Below are 19,478 nucleotides of genomic sequence, written 5' to 3'. Positions count from 1 at the left end.
TTCCTTCCTTCCTTCCTTCCTTCCTTCCTTCCTTCCTTCCTTCCTTCCTTCCTTCTCTTTCCCTCCCTTTCCCCTCTGTCTCTATTTTTCTCTCTGTACCTCTGTCTCTCCCTCACTTTCTCTTCAGCTCCCTTTTATGTGTTGCCTTCTTGCATTAGAATTTAAAGGGCAGGGACTTTTTTTTTTCTTTTATTTGTATCCCCATTGCTTAGTACAGTACAAATAATAATCACTTAATAAATGCTTCCTGTCCTGTTGGTCATTATTGGAACATTTTATCATGCCTTTTGCACAAGAAGCCCTCTCTATCCCTTCCACCAGAGCTGAGTATCTATTATCTTATAAACCTAGATTAATGATTGAACCTGGTATTGGGAAAGAGCACTGGATTTGAAATCAAAACTTGGTTCAGACACAGGCTCTGTTACTAATTAGCTGTGGGTTTAAATCCTAGGCAAGTTACATTCACTTCTCTGTATCTCCATTTCCTCAATTATAAAATAACGGGGTTGGATAAGATGATTTCCAAGGTTCTTTCTAGTTCTAGTCTATCTCCCCTATATGGAGTTAAGAGGTTGGATTGTTGTAGCATTAGGTACCTTGTATTTCCAGAGCTAGGGGTAGTAGGCAGTAGAGCTAGCTCTTATTCAAATTTTATGTGTATTTGTTAAGTACCTACTATCTTCAGCGACCTGTGGTAGGTACTGGGAATGCAAGTACAAAAATGACTTTTTGCACATAGTTAATGCTTAATATTTTCATCCCTCCATCCCTCCCTCCCTCCCTCCCTCCTTCCCTCCCTCCCTCCATCCCTCCATCCATCCATGTATGAGCTTACATTTTTTTCCTTCAGCTTCTTTCTCTGCTTATCCCTAAATCTCCCAAGCCAGGAGAGCAAAGCAATATGAAGAAGACTTCAGAGTTAGATCATGGAAGGGATTTTGTAAAAATCATGATGACAGATACTTTTGCCTGATTGGGGAAGTCATGGAATGGGGGAAGGGTCTAAGAAGTATTACCAAAAGAGATCACTTCTCAGCCCAAAGCAACACTTCCATCTATGTTCTGATTTAAATAAAGGTGTCTAGAAACCTTAAATCTAACACATGATAGTGGCAGGGAAGGAATCCTGGACTTTTATTCAGGACACCTAAGTTCTAACTAGTTTCACTACAGACTCATCCTAAGATATTGTATAAGGCACATCAGTCCTTGGCTCATTTCGTTTTACCATTTGTAAAATGGGTCATTTTACAACCTACTTCAAAAGGATGTTTTGATTCCTGACACAATATAAAAGTTAGTTATTAATATCATTATTATTTCTGATACTTTGAGTTTCGATTTTCTTGAATTGCATTTTATCCTGACATGATATAAATGTTAGCTATAATTATCATTATTATTTCTGATACCTCAAGAGTTTCCATTTCCTTGGATTCAAAGTATTCCAGAAATTCAAAATATTCATCCCTATGCTCTGTCCCAAAGATCAGAGGCCAAGGGGGTTATAAACCTTCCCAGGGAAGCCCTTGTGAAAGGCTTTCCTTCTTGGTGGAAGAATTTGACTCCTTTCACCTACTGGAGCAATCAATGGGGGATTTTCTCCCTTCCCATATTTCAGAGGTTCCTGAAATAGGAGAATCAGGGTGTTTTTAGTATCAGAAGTTATGACAGTGTGTTATTGACCTACAATAACAATAATAAGAAGTGATAGAGAGAACGACAAAGAGATGACATGGGAACCTAGCGATGCTCCCTCAAGGGGTCCCAAGAGCTTTCTCATCAAAAATGCTGTAATACCCTTGTCTTCCCAGTATAACACACACACACACTCACCAAGAACATACATTCTTTGTAAGAGTATACATTGTATTGGCCACTTGCCATCCAGTCAAGCCAAAAATTATGGAACAAAAGGAATCGGTGCCCAGAATATCAGCTAAAAATACCCTCTTCCCTCCTGCTCTGTTGTTTGCTGGGTATGGTTAGGAGGGTCCCAAGAGGGTAATGATGATGAAGGGAAAGGAAAACTGCCATTTTCAAAGGAAACTAAATCTTTAGCCCCCTAAAAAGAAAATATATTTTCCGTATGTCTGTTTTATGTTTCATACCATTTTTTGTATGTTTGTGTGACAATAGGGAAAGACTATATTATATGTTGTGTCACCTCATCCATGGGCCATTGGAATCCAGGGTTTCCTGGAATTCCTAAACTCTTTGAACTTCTTAATAGGCAGTCTTCTGGATGTTGGCAGGGGGGAGGTATAGGAAAGAAGAAAAAAAGAGATCCTATGCAGGAGGAACAGGAGTGGTTTATGCACACACATGCGCATTCACATGCAAATAAACATAGACATATTTGTTTATGAACTCTTTTGGTTGGAACATGGTACTAAAAAGTTTGAGATTCTCGTCTTTGTATAGACCATCTACCTGATCTATGACCATTAATTGTATCTCTAGGTTCAGCTCGCCATCTTGTAAATACTCATCTGGTCATCTAGATATCTAGAGAAAGGGGTCAAAGCTCCTGCCCTATTGATGGTGGCCAGCAGTAGCAGCATTAAATAGCCTACTAAGAATGACATGGAGAGAACAATGGACTTGAGAGGAAGGACAACTGGGCTCTGATTCTGGCTACTGTATGATTTCAGACAATTTAACTCCCTTCATGTCATTTTCTGCATGTGATAGGTTTTTTTTCCATTATAAAACTCTGAGTCACATGGGAAAAATGATCTGTTTACCAGATAATATTAGAATGAGTTAAACAGTGGCTATTGTGGCATGAGCAGACTAGTTGATTTTCTGAACATACATTAGACTTTTAGCAGTGAATGTGGCTAATGTCAAAATTAGTTGGCTAACGTCAATGTTTTCTTTGGTTTGGACTATAGCTATAATTTCCCAAATGAAGGGAGGTCTCCATTTCTATTTCACCTGAAATATTTCAACATTTTAAGTTTCTCTGTCTTTCTATCCCATGATGACTGTGAAATAGTTTATAGCTTTTGGCTAAAATTGGTATACAAAAAAGCTATAAAGATTTGCCTGAAGTTAATGTTACCATTTAGTCTGCTGAATGAAATAAAAAGGCATATTATAGGAGTTTTTAATGGGTATATGTTCTTTAATATTATGGATCACTATAAAATTTTGTAGATGAGTAGTATACGATATGAAAATCAATGTTTTTAAAGAAAGAATAAAATTCAGCTCGCTACTTTAAAACGTGTTGGCCATAATCTACTTTAAATGCATTTGTTAAAAATCATGGCTTTACTTTTGTTGGCTGATGGGTGAAATTCATCACCTTGCTCCTGAATAAGATCTAATGTTCACAAAACGACCAGAACAGGAACAGACATGCAAGCATTATGCAAACCAGCTCTGTCACCCACTCCTTCAATCCCATTGTATATCCTTGCTTGTATACAGCTCACCAAGATCCACGGGAGATAGGATTTTCTGACTGTTTGTGCCAGCCATCTATTGTTCTTCATTTTCTCACCATTATGGAGTCATGAAGCTCTGCCCGCCATAGAAGATATTGCCCCTTCTATTGTCCGTACAGACTTTCCCACCACTTCCAGTACTGAACGCATGAGTTGTTTATTATGATAGTGTTGGCTCAGCCTCAAGGACAAGGACCTTACGAGAGCTGAAAAACTTGGATGATGTCTCTGACCAGAAGTGATGTTTTCAGTGGCCCCAAGTCTTTTGTGTCCTCTTCTTCTGCCCTTTCTCCTCCACGTGCAGTAACTATGTGGACTCTCAGACTCCCAGCAGCAGATTTCTCTGATCGACAGCTTTGGCCTATAGCCAGTAGTTGATTGTGTCTGGATGACCTTAGCTGTCAATGACAGTTGGATGTTGAATGGATGAGTGTTGTTATATGGCCCCCTGGTGGAGAAGGTGGAAACAATTTGCTGGCTAATCAAAACTCCCCATCCTAGAATTCTAGCATCTTTGAATCACAGAATGTTAATTACTGTTGAGACAGACATATGTGTTCATATTGTTCAATCCCTTCATTTTTTTCAGATAAGCAAACTGAGTCTCGGATATCAGAAATAACCTGCCTAAAGTCACACAGTGAGTTGGCCGAAGAGCAAGACCTGGAACTCAGGTCTTCTAACTCCCAATCAATTAAAGTCAACAAATACAAGTGCCTATTAATGTGATATATTGTACTAGGGATTGAGATAAAAATTAAAAAAAAAGAATGACAGTCTTTGTCTTCATGGAGTTTGCTGCTAGCATAACTCTTTGTAAGAATCTTTTTTTTTCTCCTATGTTATAGAATTTATGATCTGGAATGAAACCTGGAGATTATCCAGTCAAATCCCTTTAAATACAGTACTACCTTATAGCATAGTTTGTTGTAGTTGTAGGTAATCTTTCTAGTATTTAGAGTTACCAGTGGTGCTCATTGGTACTCATTGAAGCTACTAGGTGCTTTTTGATAAACTATAGGCAGTGGAAAGCAAAGAAAGGGAGATGATAAAATGTGAAAGTGATTTAGAGAGGAAGCTTGTATTAATAGAAAAAGAGTGTCCAGAATAAGGACATTGTATTGTGCATGGTACCCAGTTATGGGTGCTGCATTTTGGAAAGGAACTGACCATCTGGAGCTTTTGTGATATAGAAATGGGTGGTGAGAATGGCAGGGGGATGTGAAAGGATACCATATGAAGAGCAGTTAAAGCAATGAGGAATGTTCAGGCTGTTTGATATTAGTTGGCCCAGTAGATAAAGAGACAGGGCTGGAGTTAGAAAGACCTGAGTTTTAATTGGGCCTCAGATACTCCTTGTATGACCCACGTAACTTCTGTTTGCCTCAGTTTCTTCATCTGTAAAATGGGGATAATAATAATCCCTATCTCCCAGGATTACTGTGAAGATCAAAGGAGATAAAAATTGTAAAACACTTAGCACAGTGTCTCACACATCATGGGTACTATAGAAATATTGTTGCAAATACAGGTTACATAATAGTTTGAGTTGGATTTCATGTCCTGGGTACTATCCCTCTGATACTCCTTCTGAGATTCTCTGGACTGTGCTGTTCATAAGGACACAGGAATTGCAAACCACTAACCAGCTTTTCGCTGGTGATACTATCAGACAATGAAATTGGTCATGTGAGTATTGCGCCTTCTCTGTGGACGCTCTCCCAGCTGTTCACCGATACTCATAGAGTGTTGTTCTCAGAGGACATAGTTTACAGCTCCTACTCTCAGTATTCACTCAGGTAAATCTGAGGGGCTGGGGTTTCTGATACTGTTGATCCTGATCCCCCATCAATGTGTTCCCCAGTATGAACCAACTAGTTGAACTTAATTAGCTTTTAAATAGAAGGATTTATGGAGAAGGTACAGAAAGAAAACATCTCTAAAACACTGATAAACATCAAGGCAGCTAGGTGATACAATAGCCAGAGTGCTGGCCTTGGATACATTGCCTTAGTTTTGTAATCTTGGGCAAATCACTTAATCTCTCTCAGCCTTGGTTTCCTCATCTGTGAAAGGGGAATAATAATATCTCACAGAGTTTTGTGAGGATCAAATATGTAAATTTTTTGCAGATCTTAAAGTACTATATAAATTCTTATTATTATTATCATTATTAATCTTCATTGCCCCCAAATCAGGATGTACTTTCCCCTTGTACTCACAAGGTCCCTAGAGAGGGGAGGCTTAAATTTGGGGCACAATGGTCTCAAGGCATATGTGTAGAGCAGAGGTATCAAACTCATGGGCTGAGGCCCACAAAACTCTAGATTGTAGCTCAAACCAGATTAAGATGTAATCGAGAAATGATTAACAAAATTAATAAAAATACAATACCTGTATAAGTAATGTGAATTTGTGGTTTCCTAAGTCAATTTGTGACTCCGAGGGATACCTTTCTATTTCAGTTTTACACCACTGGGGCAGAGGACAAGTGTGGCCCAGGGGGTACTTCCCAAGCCATTTTTCTCCTTTCAAGGAGCCCTTCTGACAATATTACTTTTAAGCGAAGCTCTCTGCTGGGCAGGTCAGCCACTGCTGGGCTGACTGAGCACATCAGCTACTGGGCTAAGTCTCTCAGATGGCATCCTATAGTCTCTCCAGACCTTGAAATGCCCAATAAGGTTTCTGGCTGGGCATGTCCACCTCTAGACTGGTGCTTTGCACCCTCTTCACTCCTATGGCTACTGATACTACTAGGTCCAGTAAAGTCTATTCCTGAATCCAATGGGACCCCCTAAACTCCAGGTTAGCTTGCTATTCCCATCCTGAAATACAAATTTGCTTAAGATCAGGAAAGTATAAACCCAAAAGTATCAGTGGAGACATGTGCCTAAGTACATCTAGTGATCAGTTAGGAGAATGTTGACAGCTATGCTTTTCCCACTAAGAGCTCAAAGTAGCTTTGCCTTGATGGAAGTCACAAAGGAAATAGCCTAAGAGATTGCCATGTACCTCAGTGCTAGCTCAATGCCTCCTCTGCCATTGATTCTACAACCAATCAGAAGACTTCCTGATCACATAGTGCTGACCCTTCCATTATTCCTTACCAGAAACCATCCCATCAAGTGTTTACATGACCGGATTGGAAGCTGACAGAGAATATCTGTACATGCTTCATGTACTGGTTCTTATAGGTTAATCTACCTATGCTACATGAGCATGCTGGATTCTGTTGAGACCTCCATAATTTCTGGTTTAAGGAGTTTGATATCCATTCTAGAGGGCTACTCCATGGTGGTGGGGTGGTTGTTGCATTTTTTTCCCACAATGCATAAAATATTAGATCTGAAAGGGCCCTTAGATTTCATCTGGTTCAACTAAGCAGAGCTGGAGTTTACCACCTTCCTTTGTGTCATGGATGCCTCTGGCAGTCTAGTGAAGTCTGTGAACTCCTTGGAATATCATTTTAAAATAATAGAAGGAAATGTTACAGTTCACTAAAAGGTTATTGGGAATAAAGATAGAACATTTTTTTTCCATCCAAGTTCACAGGTTCCCTGAAATCTACCCAAGAACCCTTTGGGAAATCTGTGGAGCCGAGATTAAGTACCCCTGAGATTGCATGACTTGATAAATCATGGCAGAACTGGGACGGGAAACTGACTCTTGCCATTCGAAGTCTAGTATGATTTGGACTGCAGGATGCTCACAGTCATGGTGATAACTTCTATACCTATGCAAATTGGGATTTGAAAGAAGTGCCAGCCAGCTCCCACTCCTTTGGCCTCAATGAGTCCTTGGAATAGAAAGCAGGAAGGGAATCCCTTGCAAAACAATTGGGGATAGGAGAAATTCTAGGGATAAAAGGAGAGCTCCTTGCTTCTCTGAAGGAGCTGAGAATATTGGTAAGTCTTGTTTGGCTTTTTAAGGCACTGCCAGTCTGCCGGGCTTTATACCCACAGTGAGGTTTCATTAACATTCAAAGGTGGAAGTTACCGTAGAGGAAACCACTCAGGGCAGTACGCAAAGACAGGCTGTGTTTTAATTACGACTTGGACTTTTGAACAAATCCTTTCCTCTGCTTGGCTGAGCCTTAGAGAAAACAACTGGTGGGAGGCATGTATTCAGCAGCTGGATCCACAGTGGTACCCATACAGCTGTGTACACATCTGGCAAGCAGGTGTTGAAAGGCATGTTCCTTCCCTCCTCGGATCAATAATGGGGTTGGTGGTTGCTGGTGGTAGAAAGGTAAATTGTCTATGGGCCTGGTCTGGGCACAGAAAGGAGAAGCTGACGGCCCTAGTTTCTCAAGGAGGGCCCCAGAGTAAGTGAAATGGTCCCTCTTAAGTCAGTAATCTCTACTCTTGTCACTACTATTTCAGGACATGAGTTGGGTGCCTCCTGATACTTCCTCCTGTCACTCTTGAGTCAACATGGCATGTTCCTTTGTTGGGCTACCCCCTTTCAAATCCCCCTCTCCAGCCTGGGGGAAGTCATAGGCATGGGGGTTGGCAAAAGGGGAGGAGGAGATTAACAGGCTTGAAGTTGGACAGGCACAGATGCTCCCACCTGCTGCTGTCGATTCTCAAATGCTTGTTGACTCTCTGGGAGCGTTTGTCCTGAGTCTGTTTCACAGTTCATTCCAGGGGAAGGGGAGGAGAAGGAGGGCCCAGGGACAAAGGGACTTTTGCCGTCTCCTGGAAGGGTCTTGATTAGTTTGCTTGGGCTGGCAAACAACAAATGCAGTCTCAACACACAAGAGATGATGATTATGTGTTTGTGCATGTGTGAACTGGTCCAATACAGAGAATATAACTTTGGGGATGGGGGGGATGCCCAGGGATCTGGTGTGCCAAGGAATAATGAAAAAACACACTCAGCCACCACTCTATAAAAGGAAGGGGAAAGGGGAAAGCAATAGATGGTGATTCGAGTTAGGGGACAGTGTGGTGTAGGAGAAGGAATGTTGAATTGAATATCTGGAAAAGCCAGTTCCAATGGCAGATCAAATACATTCCAGCTGTGTGGCTTTAGGTAAGTAACTCAGACTCTCTGAATCTCTTTCCTCATCTGTAATATGCAGATGATAGTACTTGTGGACAATAATACACCACTTAGCCCATAAGGTTGTTGTGCGAAGAGTGTTTTTAAATTTTAAACTGTTTGGCAGATGTGGGATCCCTAAACACACCCTCGTATTAGCAAAAGGTATTGCTACCTCTGTTCTCCTTGCTCCCCAGCTGCCCTTCCTTCTAGGGATGAGGGAGAAGGTTAGGGTTGGTGTGCACAGATATTTCTCTGTAGGGTTCCTAGGTATAGATGAGGGAGGATACAAGAGGCAGCTATGTGGTGACTGTCCAGGGGTGATAGAAGAATCTGGAGAACTCTTCATTTCCATCCTTGAGCTGCTTGACATTCACTGGCAGGTGGAGTGATGCTTCTTCCAGACTGGCCTCTGTCTGTGGTGGGGAGGTCATTCTGGGGAGGTCACCCTAGGAGGCTGGCCTTCCCTCCCCTATCATTCAGCTCCCCTGCAATGCCTTTCTCCTTTCTCTATGCTGCTCCACTATCAGGATTTCTTCCCCTTCTTCCTCTGGTCTTAGAATTCCCTTTCTTTGGACAGCTTTCCAGATGAAGTCTACCTCATTCAGATCACTTCTCAATATTTAATGAATCTAGAATCAGAGCATCAGATTTTTAGAGCCGGAGAGGCCTTAGAGAAAAAGTAGCCCAACAGTACTTCGTTTGGACTATTTAGTGCATTAGATTCAGGGTCAGGAAGGTTGCAATTCAAACTGAGCCTCGAACATTTACTAGCTAGATGGCTTTGCTCTATCTGACCCGTCCTTCCTGTCTGATCCCACCTTTCTCCTGTCATCCAGCAACATATCGAGTGAGATTAGGGCATCTTCTGTTTGACGTGCATTTTTCCAGACATATTCAATTGTATAGCATCTGTCTCTAAACTCAGAGGCTTTTAACAGTCATTCATACTTTTACAAGACAAGAGGTCAGAAATAATTTGCCAGGAAACCCCATGGACAATGTCCACCGGGGGAGGGGTCACATAGAGTCCCACACTACTGAACAATAACAACAACAATGTGCCATTCACTGTGCTAAATTCTCGGTCTCTGCCCTCAAGGAGCTTACAATCTAACAGGAGTGACAAAATGCAAACAAATCTATACAAACTAAGGTATATGGAGTAAATGGAGTTGGAAGGTCACATCTAAATGCATAGTTTAAGGTAAAGATGGAAAGCTAGGTTGAGGCCAGACTGGTCGTGTTGCCTTGTACCTCATTTTCAGGTTGTCCCTTCTCTCTGGGACATTCTACCAGGCCCCTCATTCTCTACACAGTCCTGTTTTTGCCATGCTCAGCTCTTCCCTCCTTCCCCCTACCCCTCCTCTTGGCTGCTTCTGATTCACTCTAGCCCCTAACTAGAGCCCAAGAAGAAGGACTGAATTAGTTGAGATGCAGCCTGAAATGGAGGGGCCTCCAATATTACTGTGGTCTGTGATATTTTGTATAAGTTACTGACTTGAATTACTTAAATAGTGGAAGAAATATTTCTGATGCTGAAAAAAAATGTTGGAGTTTGAGCCCCTCCTCCTTCTCAAAAAATATGTTTGAACACATATTGTCCTAAACTGGTCACTAATTTGAATTCATTACTTTTCCCTTCACCCCCAAATTAATGCAATTTGATTCAATAACCTCAGACTAGTGCTAGAATGATTGGATAATAAGCCAGTTTTAAATTTCCCCATGTCTAGGAGCCACCAGACTGTTCTAAGCCCAATAGGACTTTGTACTTGTGACTGATTTGGGTGAGGACTCCCAGAGCCAATGTTTCCTCCATCTGACGGCCCTTGGTTTCTCCCCTTCCAGGTTGTTTGCTGTCAAATGTGGTGGCTGTTTTGAGGCCATTGCACCTAACGAGTTCGTCATGAGGGCCCAGAAAAGTGTTTATCACCTGAGCTGCTTCTGCTGCTGCGTCTGTGAGCGTCAACTCCAAAAGGGGGATGAGTTTGTCCTGAAGGAGGGACAGCTACTCTGTAAGGGTGACTATGAGAAGGAGCGGGAGCTGCTCAGCTTGGTGAGCCCAGTGGCTTCAGACTCTGGTAAGTGCGCTGGTGGGAGGGAGATGAGTGGAAGGAGGAAGGCCCCAATCATATTTCATGGAAAAAGCAACTGGGCTGGGAGTCTGGAGATCTGAGCTCCTGGACTGCATTATCTCAAAACTCATTGTGAATCTAAGGAATGACTTAACTTCACTTTTCCTCAATTTCCCATCTGTAAAATGGGGATATTTTTTCTGAGCAGAGATTAATGTAGTTTTGGGTGGCATAACTATCTCGAAAATTGCTTTTCCCCCCTTTCATCTCCAGCTATCCCCGATCAACAATGACCCCTCACTGCCCCTGAAAAGTGGGAAGCAAAGTAGAAAGATCAATGAACAAGGCCTCACAGGAATTTTTATGCCTTCAGAAGAAATGGAATGAAAATATTTTTTTCCAAACTCAGATTGGACTGTTATGAAGGTAGAATTGATAGCAGTCAACCAATGATTGAGTACAGAGGGTGAGAGAGAGTAAGGAGTTTAGGATAACATGTGAGCTGCAAGCCCAGGGGACTTGGAGGATGGGAATGAACTCTGCATTAAGAGAAATGATAAGGGAAGTTAAGTTCAATTCTAAAAGATCATGCCCTAGATTCCCGTCCTATGCAAAAATCTTTCACTGGAGGCTCACACCTTGTATAAGGAAGTCATTTGCTTCTGCCCTCATGGTTCTTAAAGGTCTATATGACAAAAGGACAGTCCACATAAGCACCATACAATTCTGATTAGACACAAACATGGGACAACGATGATCATCCTTTGATTTCAGCTTCTAATTTAAGGCTGCATAGCAATCTGTTCCCTTATGAGAGCAATCCCTTTGAAATGTTTTATAGTGGGGGTAGTGTAAGAGCAGAAGAGTGGCACTGAGAAAGCCCGAGTTTGAATCCTATGTTCTACCTGCTGGTTACGTGACCATGCCTGTCATTTAGACCATTCATCTGTAAATTGGCGATTATGGTACCTCTTTCAGAAGGCTGTTGTAAGGGTCAAGTGAGATCTAAATGTATACAAATATATGTGTGTATACAAATGTATAATACACACATATACATAGAAAAATATGTATATATACAAAATGCAGGTATGCATATGTACATATACATGTAGTGAATGAACAATAACAATATTTAGACTTCTTTTTTGTTGTTATTCAGTCACCTATGTCTCTTCATGATCCCATTTGTTTGTTTGTTTTTTTGGCAAAGATACTTGAGTGGTTTGGCATTTCTTTCTCCAGCTCAATTTAGAGGAAACTGAGGCAAGTAGGATTAAGGGATATGCAATCTACATATATGGATACACACATACAACATACATTATGTGCACATATATGTACACACACATATATATATATATTCATATGTGTTTGTATACACACACATGGTGTCCCAGAAGTCTTAGTGCACTTTCAAACTTCAATTACTTTAAATTGCTCTAAGACTTTTGGGACACGTTACATATCATTGTTTATATGATAGCCACTATTGAACTTGCTTTATACAAGTCCCAATTACTTTTTATCTGAAAGGGTCACATGGCACAGATGTGCCCTTATTATAACAATTACTCACATTCCTGTGTTTCCACTTTAAGGTTCCCATCCCCAACAACTTTTTGAAATAGGCTGTAAAAATATTATTATTCCCATTTGAAATATGGGAAAATTAAGTTCTAGGGAACATTGTGACTTGAACAAACTCACATAAATAGCAGGGATGGGGATGGGGGTGGGTATAATAGTAGCTTTCAAACATTTGAAAGTTTGTCACATAGTAGAGAGATTATGATTGTTCTGTCTGGCTCAAGAAGGCAAGGGCCAATAACTAGATGTTATGTAGAAGCAAATTGCAGCTCACCAGGAGGAAAAAATTCTTAACTATTAGTTCTATGCAGAAGTGGAATGTACTATCCTATGATGGGTAATGAAGGAGTCAAGGAATTAGTAGGGAAACTTTGCTCTTTATCATTGAAGGTTTTTAACCAGAGGCTGAATGAGTGCCCCTTAGGCACATTTTGTAGACTAGATTCATGATTCATATAGGGCTTTGCCTAGAGGACTCATTGGATCCATCCCACCTCTATGATTCTAAGTAGTAGAACCAACTTGTTCTCTCTGGATTCTTCCATACTCGCCACAGACACCTCAAAAATCACCTTTTGTTTCTTTTGTCCCTTGGCTGAAATGACACCAAATACCCAATATTATCCTTCTCCCCAGCATCCATCACAGAAAAAAGTCCTATCTTAGTCTACATTATCTAGACCATGTCTAGAGTATTATGTTCAATCTGGGACACCATGTTTTCAGAAGGATATTAATAAACTGGACCATGCCCAGGGGAGTGTGCTCAAGATGGTTATTTATCTAGAAACCATGTTAAATGAGGAATCAGTTGTGTAGTTAGGTGACACAGTGGATAGAGAGTCAGCCTGGAGTCAGGAAGACTCACCTTCTTGAGTTCAGATCTGACCTCAGATACTTCCTAGCTGTGACATCCTAGAAAAGTCACTTCATCCTGTTTGCCTCAGTTTCCTCTAAAATGAACTGGACAAGGAAATGGCAAACCATTCCCATATCTTTGTTAAGAAAACCCCAAATGGAGTCAGACATGTTTGAGCAATAACAACAACAAAAGTCTATATATTGTTGTTCAGACAGTATTATTATAGTCTGGTTAGATCAAATCTAGTATGTTGTGTTCTATTAGGAAGAACATTGATAAGCATCCAGAAGATAACTGGGATGGTATGAGGGTCTCAAGTTCATGGTAAATGAGGCTCTGTTAAAGAAACTGGGATGTTTAGTCTGGAAAAAAAGAAACATTAGTGGTCATCTTCAAGCATTTAGAGGGTCACCACCTTAAGGGGTGCTTATACTTGTCCTGCTGGGCCCAGGTGATGAATTTTGGAGCAATAGATGGAATTTACAAAAAGAGCATTTACAAAATCTAGAAATTCACAAATTTTACAAAGCTTTAGGCCTCCTAAAAGGAATCACTAACAGAATCAATCAAACATTGAATGGGATGCCAGCAGATGTAGTAAGTGCCTCTTTGGATGTCTTTGAGCAAAGACTAGAGGATCCCTCTTCAAATATCTTGTAAAAGGATTTATTTTTCAGGTATGGCTTGGACTTGATGGGCCCTTGATGTCCCTCCAAACTCTGGAATTTTGCAATTTTGTGACTGTATAATCCCAGCAGAACTGGGAACAGATTCAGGGCATTTGTTCATTGTTGATCTGCTCTTCTTTCATCCTTGGGGCTGTGGTCTTGAGGAAAAATCATTAAAGTTGTGATGGATTCTGTAGCCAGAATCAGAAAACTTCCAACAAGCTGGCTGGCAAATCCTCCTGTTGCCAGGGTTACTAAGGAAAGCATCTCAGCCTGCCCCCTCCTCTCCTAGGGTGAAAACAATGGGAATAATAGTTCATGTTTATATAGCACTTTAAGGTTTACAAGACCCTTTCCTCACAACAACCCTGTGAAGTAGATAGGAGAGGGATTATCCCCATCTTACATATAAAGAAACCGAGTCTCCAAGAGGTTAAGTGTCTAGCTCAGTGTCACCTGGCAATAAGTAGCAAAGGTGGGATTTGAACCTCGCTCTCTCATGACCCCAAGTCCACTGCTCTTTCTTCTACGCTATTCTCTACATCTCTGAAACAGCTCCAGGATAACGGCCTTTTCTAAAGAGGCAGCCTGTTGTCTGACATTATCTGAAATAGCTCAAATCTAGGAAACCTGGATTCAAATCATGCTTGAGACAATAACATGTGATCCTGGTCAATTGACAAATTAACCTTTTTGAGTTTCATTTTCTCCATCTGTAAAATGGGTATGATAAGACCTGTGCTACCTATCCCAGAAGGTAACTAAGAAGAGAGAACTTTGCAAACCTGAAAGTTCTATAACAAGCATGTAATTGTTATCAAGTGACCACTTCTCCCTTTTCTGAGTGCTCATAAATCATCTCATTAATAATTGAGTCTAACGTTTCACCAGGAATTAATATTCAGCTCACAAGCCCAGGGTCTGAGCTTCTTTACAGAACCTTCTTCCACGATACAGAAAACCCTATCCTGTTCCTGGACATCCTCTACACAGACAGCTGCTCACTTTTTCTCTGCGTCTATTTTACAGCTAATGTACAATACTGCCACCTCACCTGCTGCTAAGTCTTGTCGTTTCTATTTTTTTTTTCCTTTTGGAGGGCAATTGGGGTTAAGTAACTTGCCCAAGGTTACATGGCTAGTATTTTTGTGTGGTTGTTAAGTGTCTCAGGCGGGAACCGAACTTGGGTCCTCCCGACTCCAGGGCTGGCGCCTTACTCACTGCGCCACCTAGCCGCCCCTCGTCATTTCTATTTTTGAAACGTCTCTCATGTACCGCCCCTTCCCTTTTCTGACACAGCTGCCACTCAGGTGCAGGCCCTCCTGGTGTATCAAGTCTCTCTCATCTATAGTCCATCCTTTGTTGTTAAGTCATTTTTCACTCATGTCCAACTCTCCATGACCCCATTTGGGGTTTACTTGGCAGAAATGCTGGAGTGGATTGTCATTTCCTTCTCTAGCTCATTTTACAGATGAGGAAACTAAGGCAAATTGGGTTAAGTGACTTGCTCAGGGTCACATAGCTTGTAGGTGTCTAAGGCTAGATTTGAACTCAGGAAGATGAGTCTTCCTGACTCCAGGCCTGGCGTTCTATGCTCGATAATGCCACCTAGTTGCCCCAGTCCATCCTCTACATAGCTATCAAAGTGATCTTCCTAAAGTGCATGTCTGACCATGGCACTTACCCTACTCTATAAACTGCAGTGACTCCCTATTACTTCCTGGATCAAATATAAAATCCTCAGTTTGGCTTTTGAATCCTTCAAAACCCATCCCCTTCCTACTTTTCTAAGCTTTTTTATGCTTTCCTTTCCTTTATGTACTCTGATCTAGCAACATGGACCTTCTTCCCGTTACTCAAAGATGATATTTCATCTCCTAACTGTGCCTTTTCACTGACTCTTCTCCATTCCTGTAGTACCCCCCTTTCTCCCTTTTCCCTAATTTGGTTTCTGCCTCCTTGTTTCCCTGACTTCTTCAAGAATCAGTCAAGTCCTACATTCTCCAAGAAACCTTCCCTGGTCCCCTTCAGTGCTAATTTCTTCCCTCTGACATCACCTCCAATTAAATCTGGAATTATTTGGCTCATACATAGTCATTTGCATGTTGTTTCTTCTGTTGGACTGTGAGGCTCTTGAGGCCAGGAACTATTGTTTTATTGTTGGCAGTGTTGTGTTTGTTGTTTTTTTTTGTATCCTCAGTGTCTGACTTTTATTAGCTATGTGACCCTAGACAAGTCACTTAACCTCTATTTGCCTCAGTTTTCTAATCTATAAAATGGGGATAATAATAGCACCTATTTCTCAGGGTTGGTATGAAGACAAAATGGGATATTTGTAAATAATTTTTCAAAGTTTTATATAAATACTAGTTATTCTACTTATTATGTGTCCAGCACTGTGCTAAGAATCATGGTCATAAGAAAAAAAGTAGAAGACAGGATCATGCCCCTAGAGGACTAATTCTAGCAGGTTCTTGGCTTCATGAGTTGTCTTGATTCCAGTCATATCCATGCCAGATAAATATAAAACTGGGACAGCATTCTTTTCAAAAAGATTTCTAGCTCTGACTTTACAAGCTGCAGGGTCAAAGAAGACAGGCGCTTTCTGCACTTGTGTATTGAAGGAATGAATTAATTTCCAAATACCTGCCTAGTTGAAATCAATTGATTTATAGATTTATGCTATGATTTGTTCAACAGGCTTTGTTGGTCATACCTGGCTCATCATTCTGGAATTGCCAGAAGTAGATAGGGAGCAGATATAAAGTCATCAACATTTCCAGAGAGCTTAAATAATCATAGATTCTCCCTCTTGATAGACAGCCCCTAAACTCTGAATTCAGCCACTATTAACTAGCATTTTGTTTGTTCTAGACTCTTTTGTATTCTTTCCAAAATTGTACTAGGAGGCACAAAAATGAAACAAAATACAGTTCATTTCTAATGGCTGTTGTGGACATTATTCTGTACTAAGCATCAGGGGACATAGAAAGTCTAGATAGGATAGATTTCTTCCTTAAAGGAGCTTACAGTCTAGTTAAATAGTGGCACCAAAATAATAAATAATATATATTATATATAAATATATATTATGAAATATGTAAAATAATACATAATTTTATATGATAATTACATTAAAGAATTACGATAAAGTGCTATGAAAGATCTTCAGGGAAAGGTTGTTACCAACTCTGAAAACCTTATTTATAGTTTGGTCTAATTTTTTTCAGTTCCTTTGATCTTGCCATCATCCACAGGTATTCCCTTTCCATATCCAAAAAGTCTAAAATCGCTTTATCTGATGATACCTTTTAATCATTCTAATTTTCCCTTTGCCTTACAACCTCTAACCCTGTTCTTTGTCCTCACCATGATCCTCATTTTACAGAATTCAGACATCTTTCCTCCCCAACTATCTTCTCCTTAACTACACTTTCAGGTGGAAAGGTCACCCTTCTTTTTAGTAGGTCAAATCCCCCTGATCTTCTCTAGCATATTACCCCCACAATCATTTCCTGCTCTCTTGCTTATATCCAGTCTTCACATCTACTAGCTATTTCCCTGCTGCCTCTAAATAAGAGCAGGTTTCTCCAATCCTCAAAAAACCCTCACTTGATCCCATACTCCCTGATATCCTATATCTCTCATTCCCTTTCTAGATAAACTTCTTGGAAAAGTCATTGACATTACATATTTCCACTTCCATTCTTTTCAGTCTCTGCTAAACCTTCTCTAGTCTCAGTTTCAATATCATTGCTCAAGTGAAACTACTCTCTCCAAAGTTACCAATGACTACTTCATTGCCAGACCTAATGGCCTTTTCTCAGTCATCATCCTTTCTGAACTTTCTGCAGCCTTTGACATTGTTTACATCCTTCTCTCTCCTTGGATATTCTTTGCTCTCAAAGTTTTCATGACACAACTCTCATCTGGTTTTGTTCCTATTTGTCCAACCACACCTTTTCAGTCTCCTTTGCTTGATTTTCATCCATGTCATGCCTATTCATGGAGGGTGAGCCCTAAGGCTATATCCTAGGCCCTTTTTTTTTCCTCTTAGCTCTATAGTTTCTCACTCGGTAATCTAACCAATTACCATAGATTCAATTATTATTTCTAGGCAGATAATTCCCAGATCTATATAAACAGCTGTAACCTCACTCCTGAGTCCAAACACCTGTTGGATATTTTGAAATGAATTGTCTCACAGACATCTCAAACTCAGCATCTTAAAAAAAATCCTCATTAACTTTCCCACAAACCCATTCCAACTTCCCTATTACTACTAGGGACATCACCATTCTCCAATTTATCAAATCCCCCAAACTTTGTTGCATCCTTAACTGCTCATTTTCAAGCCTTTCCTCACTCCCATCCATCTGCACTTGACAGTCAAAGTGATTTTCCTAAAATGTAGTTCTGACTATGCCATCTGCCCCTTTCTCAATGGATTCTAGTGCTTTCATTTCATCTCCAGGATTCAATATATACTCCTCTTCTTGTTGTCTTTTTAAAGCAATTGGGGTTAAGTAACTTGCTCAAGGTTACATGGCCAGTTATTATTTCTGGGTATGGTGCTAAGTATCTGAGCCCGGATTCAATCCCAGGTCTCCCAACTCTGGGGCCGACGCTCTTACTCACTGTGCCACCTGTCCACCCCTCTCTGCTTGTTTTTTAAATATCTTCATGACCTAGAACAAGGGTGGGGAACCTGTGGCCTCGAGGAGGTCACATGTGACCTTCTGGGTTTTCAGTTGTGACCTTTTTTTTTTTTTTTGCTTTTTGGAGGGTAACTGGGGTTAAGTGACTTGCCCAAGGTCACATGGCTAGTTTTTGTGTTATGTGTCTGAGGCCGGATTTGAACTCAGGTCCTCCTGACTTCAGGGCTGGTACTTTATTCACTGTGCCACCTAGCCGCTCTGAGTTTTAACCTTTTGACTGATTTCAAGTTTTACAGAACAAATCCTTTTATTAAGGGGATTTGTTATGTGAAGTTTGATTCAATCATAAGGCCCCACCCCTGACCTACACCCTTTCTATCTTTCTAATCAAACATTTTACTCCTCTTCCATCAGTTCTGTGATCTAGCTATACTGGACTATTTATTTGACTATTCCTTTGCTGTACCATATCTCCTGATTCCATGAATTTCGCTGGCTGTCCCCATTCCTGGAATGCTCTACCCCCTCATCTTGCATCTTATTTGCCCTGGCTTCCTTTTTGACTCAATTTAAAGCCCACATATTAAAGAAGGCTTTTTTCCTTGTCTCCCAAGGCGTCAGAGTAGGGATTCTTAACTTCCACTTCCACCACTTTTTTTGGTCATATAAAAAGTTAAAGCCTTTTTAGAATTATACACACACACACACACACACACACACACACACACAATAAAATACATAGGATTACAAAGGAAAATAATTTTTGTGAAATTATATATATATATATATATATATTTTAATTCACAGTCCCCAGATTAAGAAATCATATAGGTCCTTTCCCTTGAAGGTTGCCTTCCATTCTTTCTCATTCTCTCTCTCCACATATACATATACACATACACATACATACATAAACCTATACATATACACATATACATGCACATACATATACACATACACATACATATACATGCATTTTATGTAGTTATTTAAATGTCTCCTCCCACTGAAATGTAAGCTCCTAGAGGGTAGGGACTGTTGTTTTTCTTTACATCCTCTCTGCTTAGGTCAGTGCCTTCACATAGTAAACAGAATAAATACTTGCTGACTAAATAGTACCA

General features: G+C 40.5%; 1 protein-coding gene and 1 long non-coding RNA gene across 3 annotated transcripts in view; one reads left to right on the top strand and one right to left on the bottom strand.

Moving 5' to 3' along the window:
• The window catches only part of LMX1A (LIM homeobox transcription factor 1 alpha), a 197,062-nt gene that overhangs the window by 132,815 nt on the left and 44,769 nt on the right, over positions 1-19,478 (top strand). Inside the window, exon 4 of the mRNA XM_069094682.1 lies at positions 10,353-10,585. Coding sequence (XP_068950783.1) covers positions 10,353-10,585 — 233 coding nt within the window. The remainder of the gene's footprint in view (positions 1-10,352; positions 10,586-19,478) is intronic.
• The window catches only part of LOC138166214 (uncharacterized), a 150,962-nt gene that overhangs the window by 124,591 nt on the left and 6,893 nt on the right, over positions 1-19,478 (bottom strand). The window lies entirely within an intron of this gene.

Source organism: Petaurus breviceps, unplaced genomic scaffold, assembly GCF_028583685.1.
Source record: "Petaurus breviceps papuanus isolate PSGF00001 unplaced genomic scaffold, PetGlider_PUasm1.0 220, whole genome shotgun sequence".
NCBI lineage: Eukaryota > Metazoa > Chordata > Mammalia > Diprotodontia > Petauridae > Petaurus > Petaurus breviceps.
This window is presented reverse-complemented; position numbering and strand designations above follow the sequence as displayed.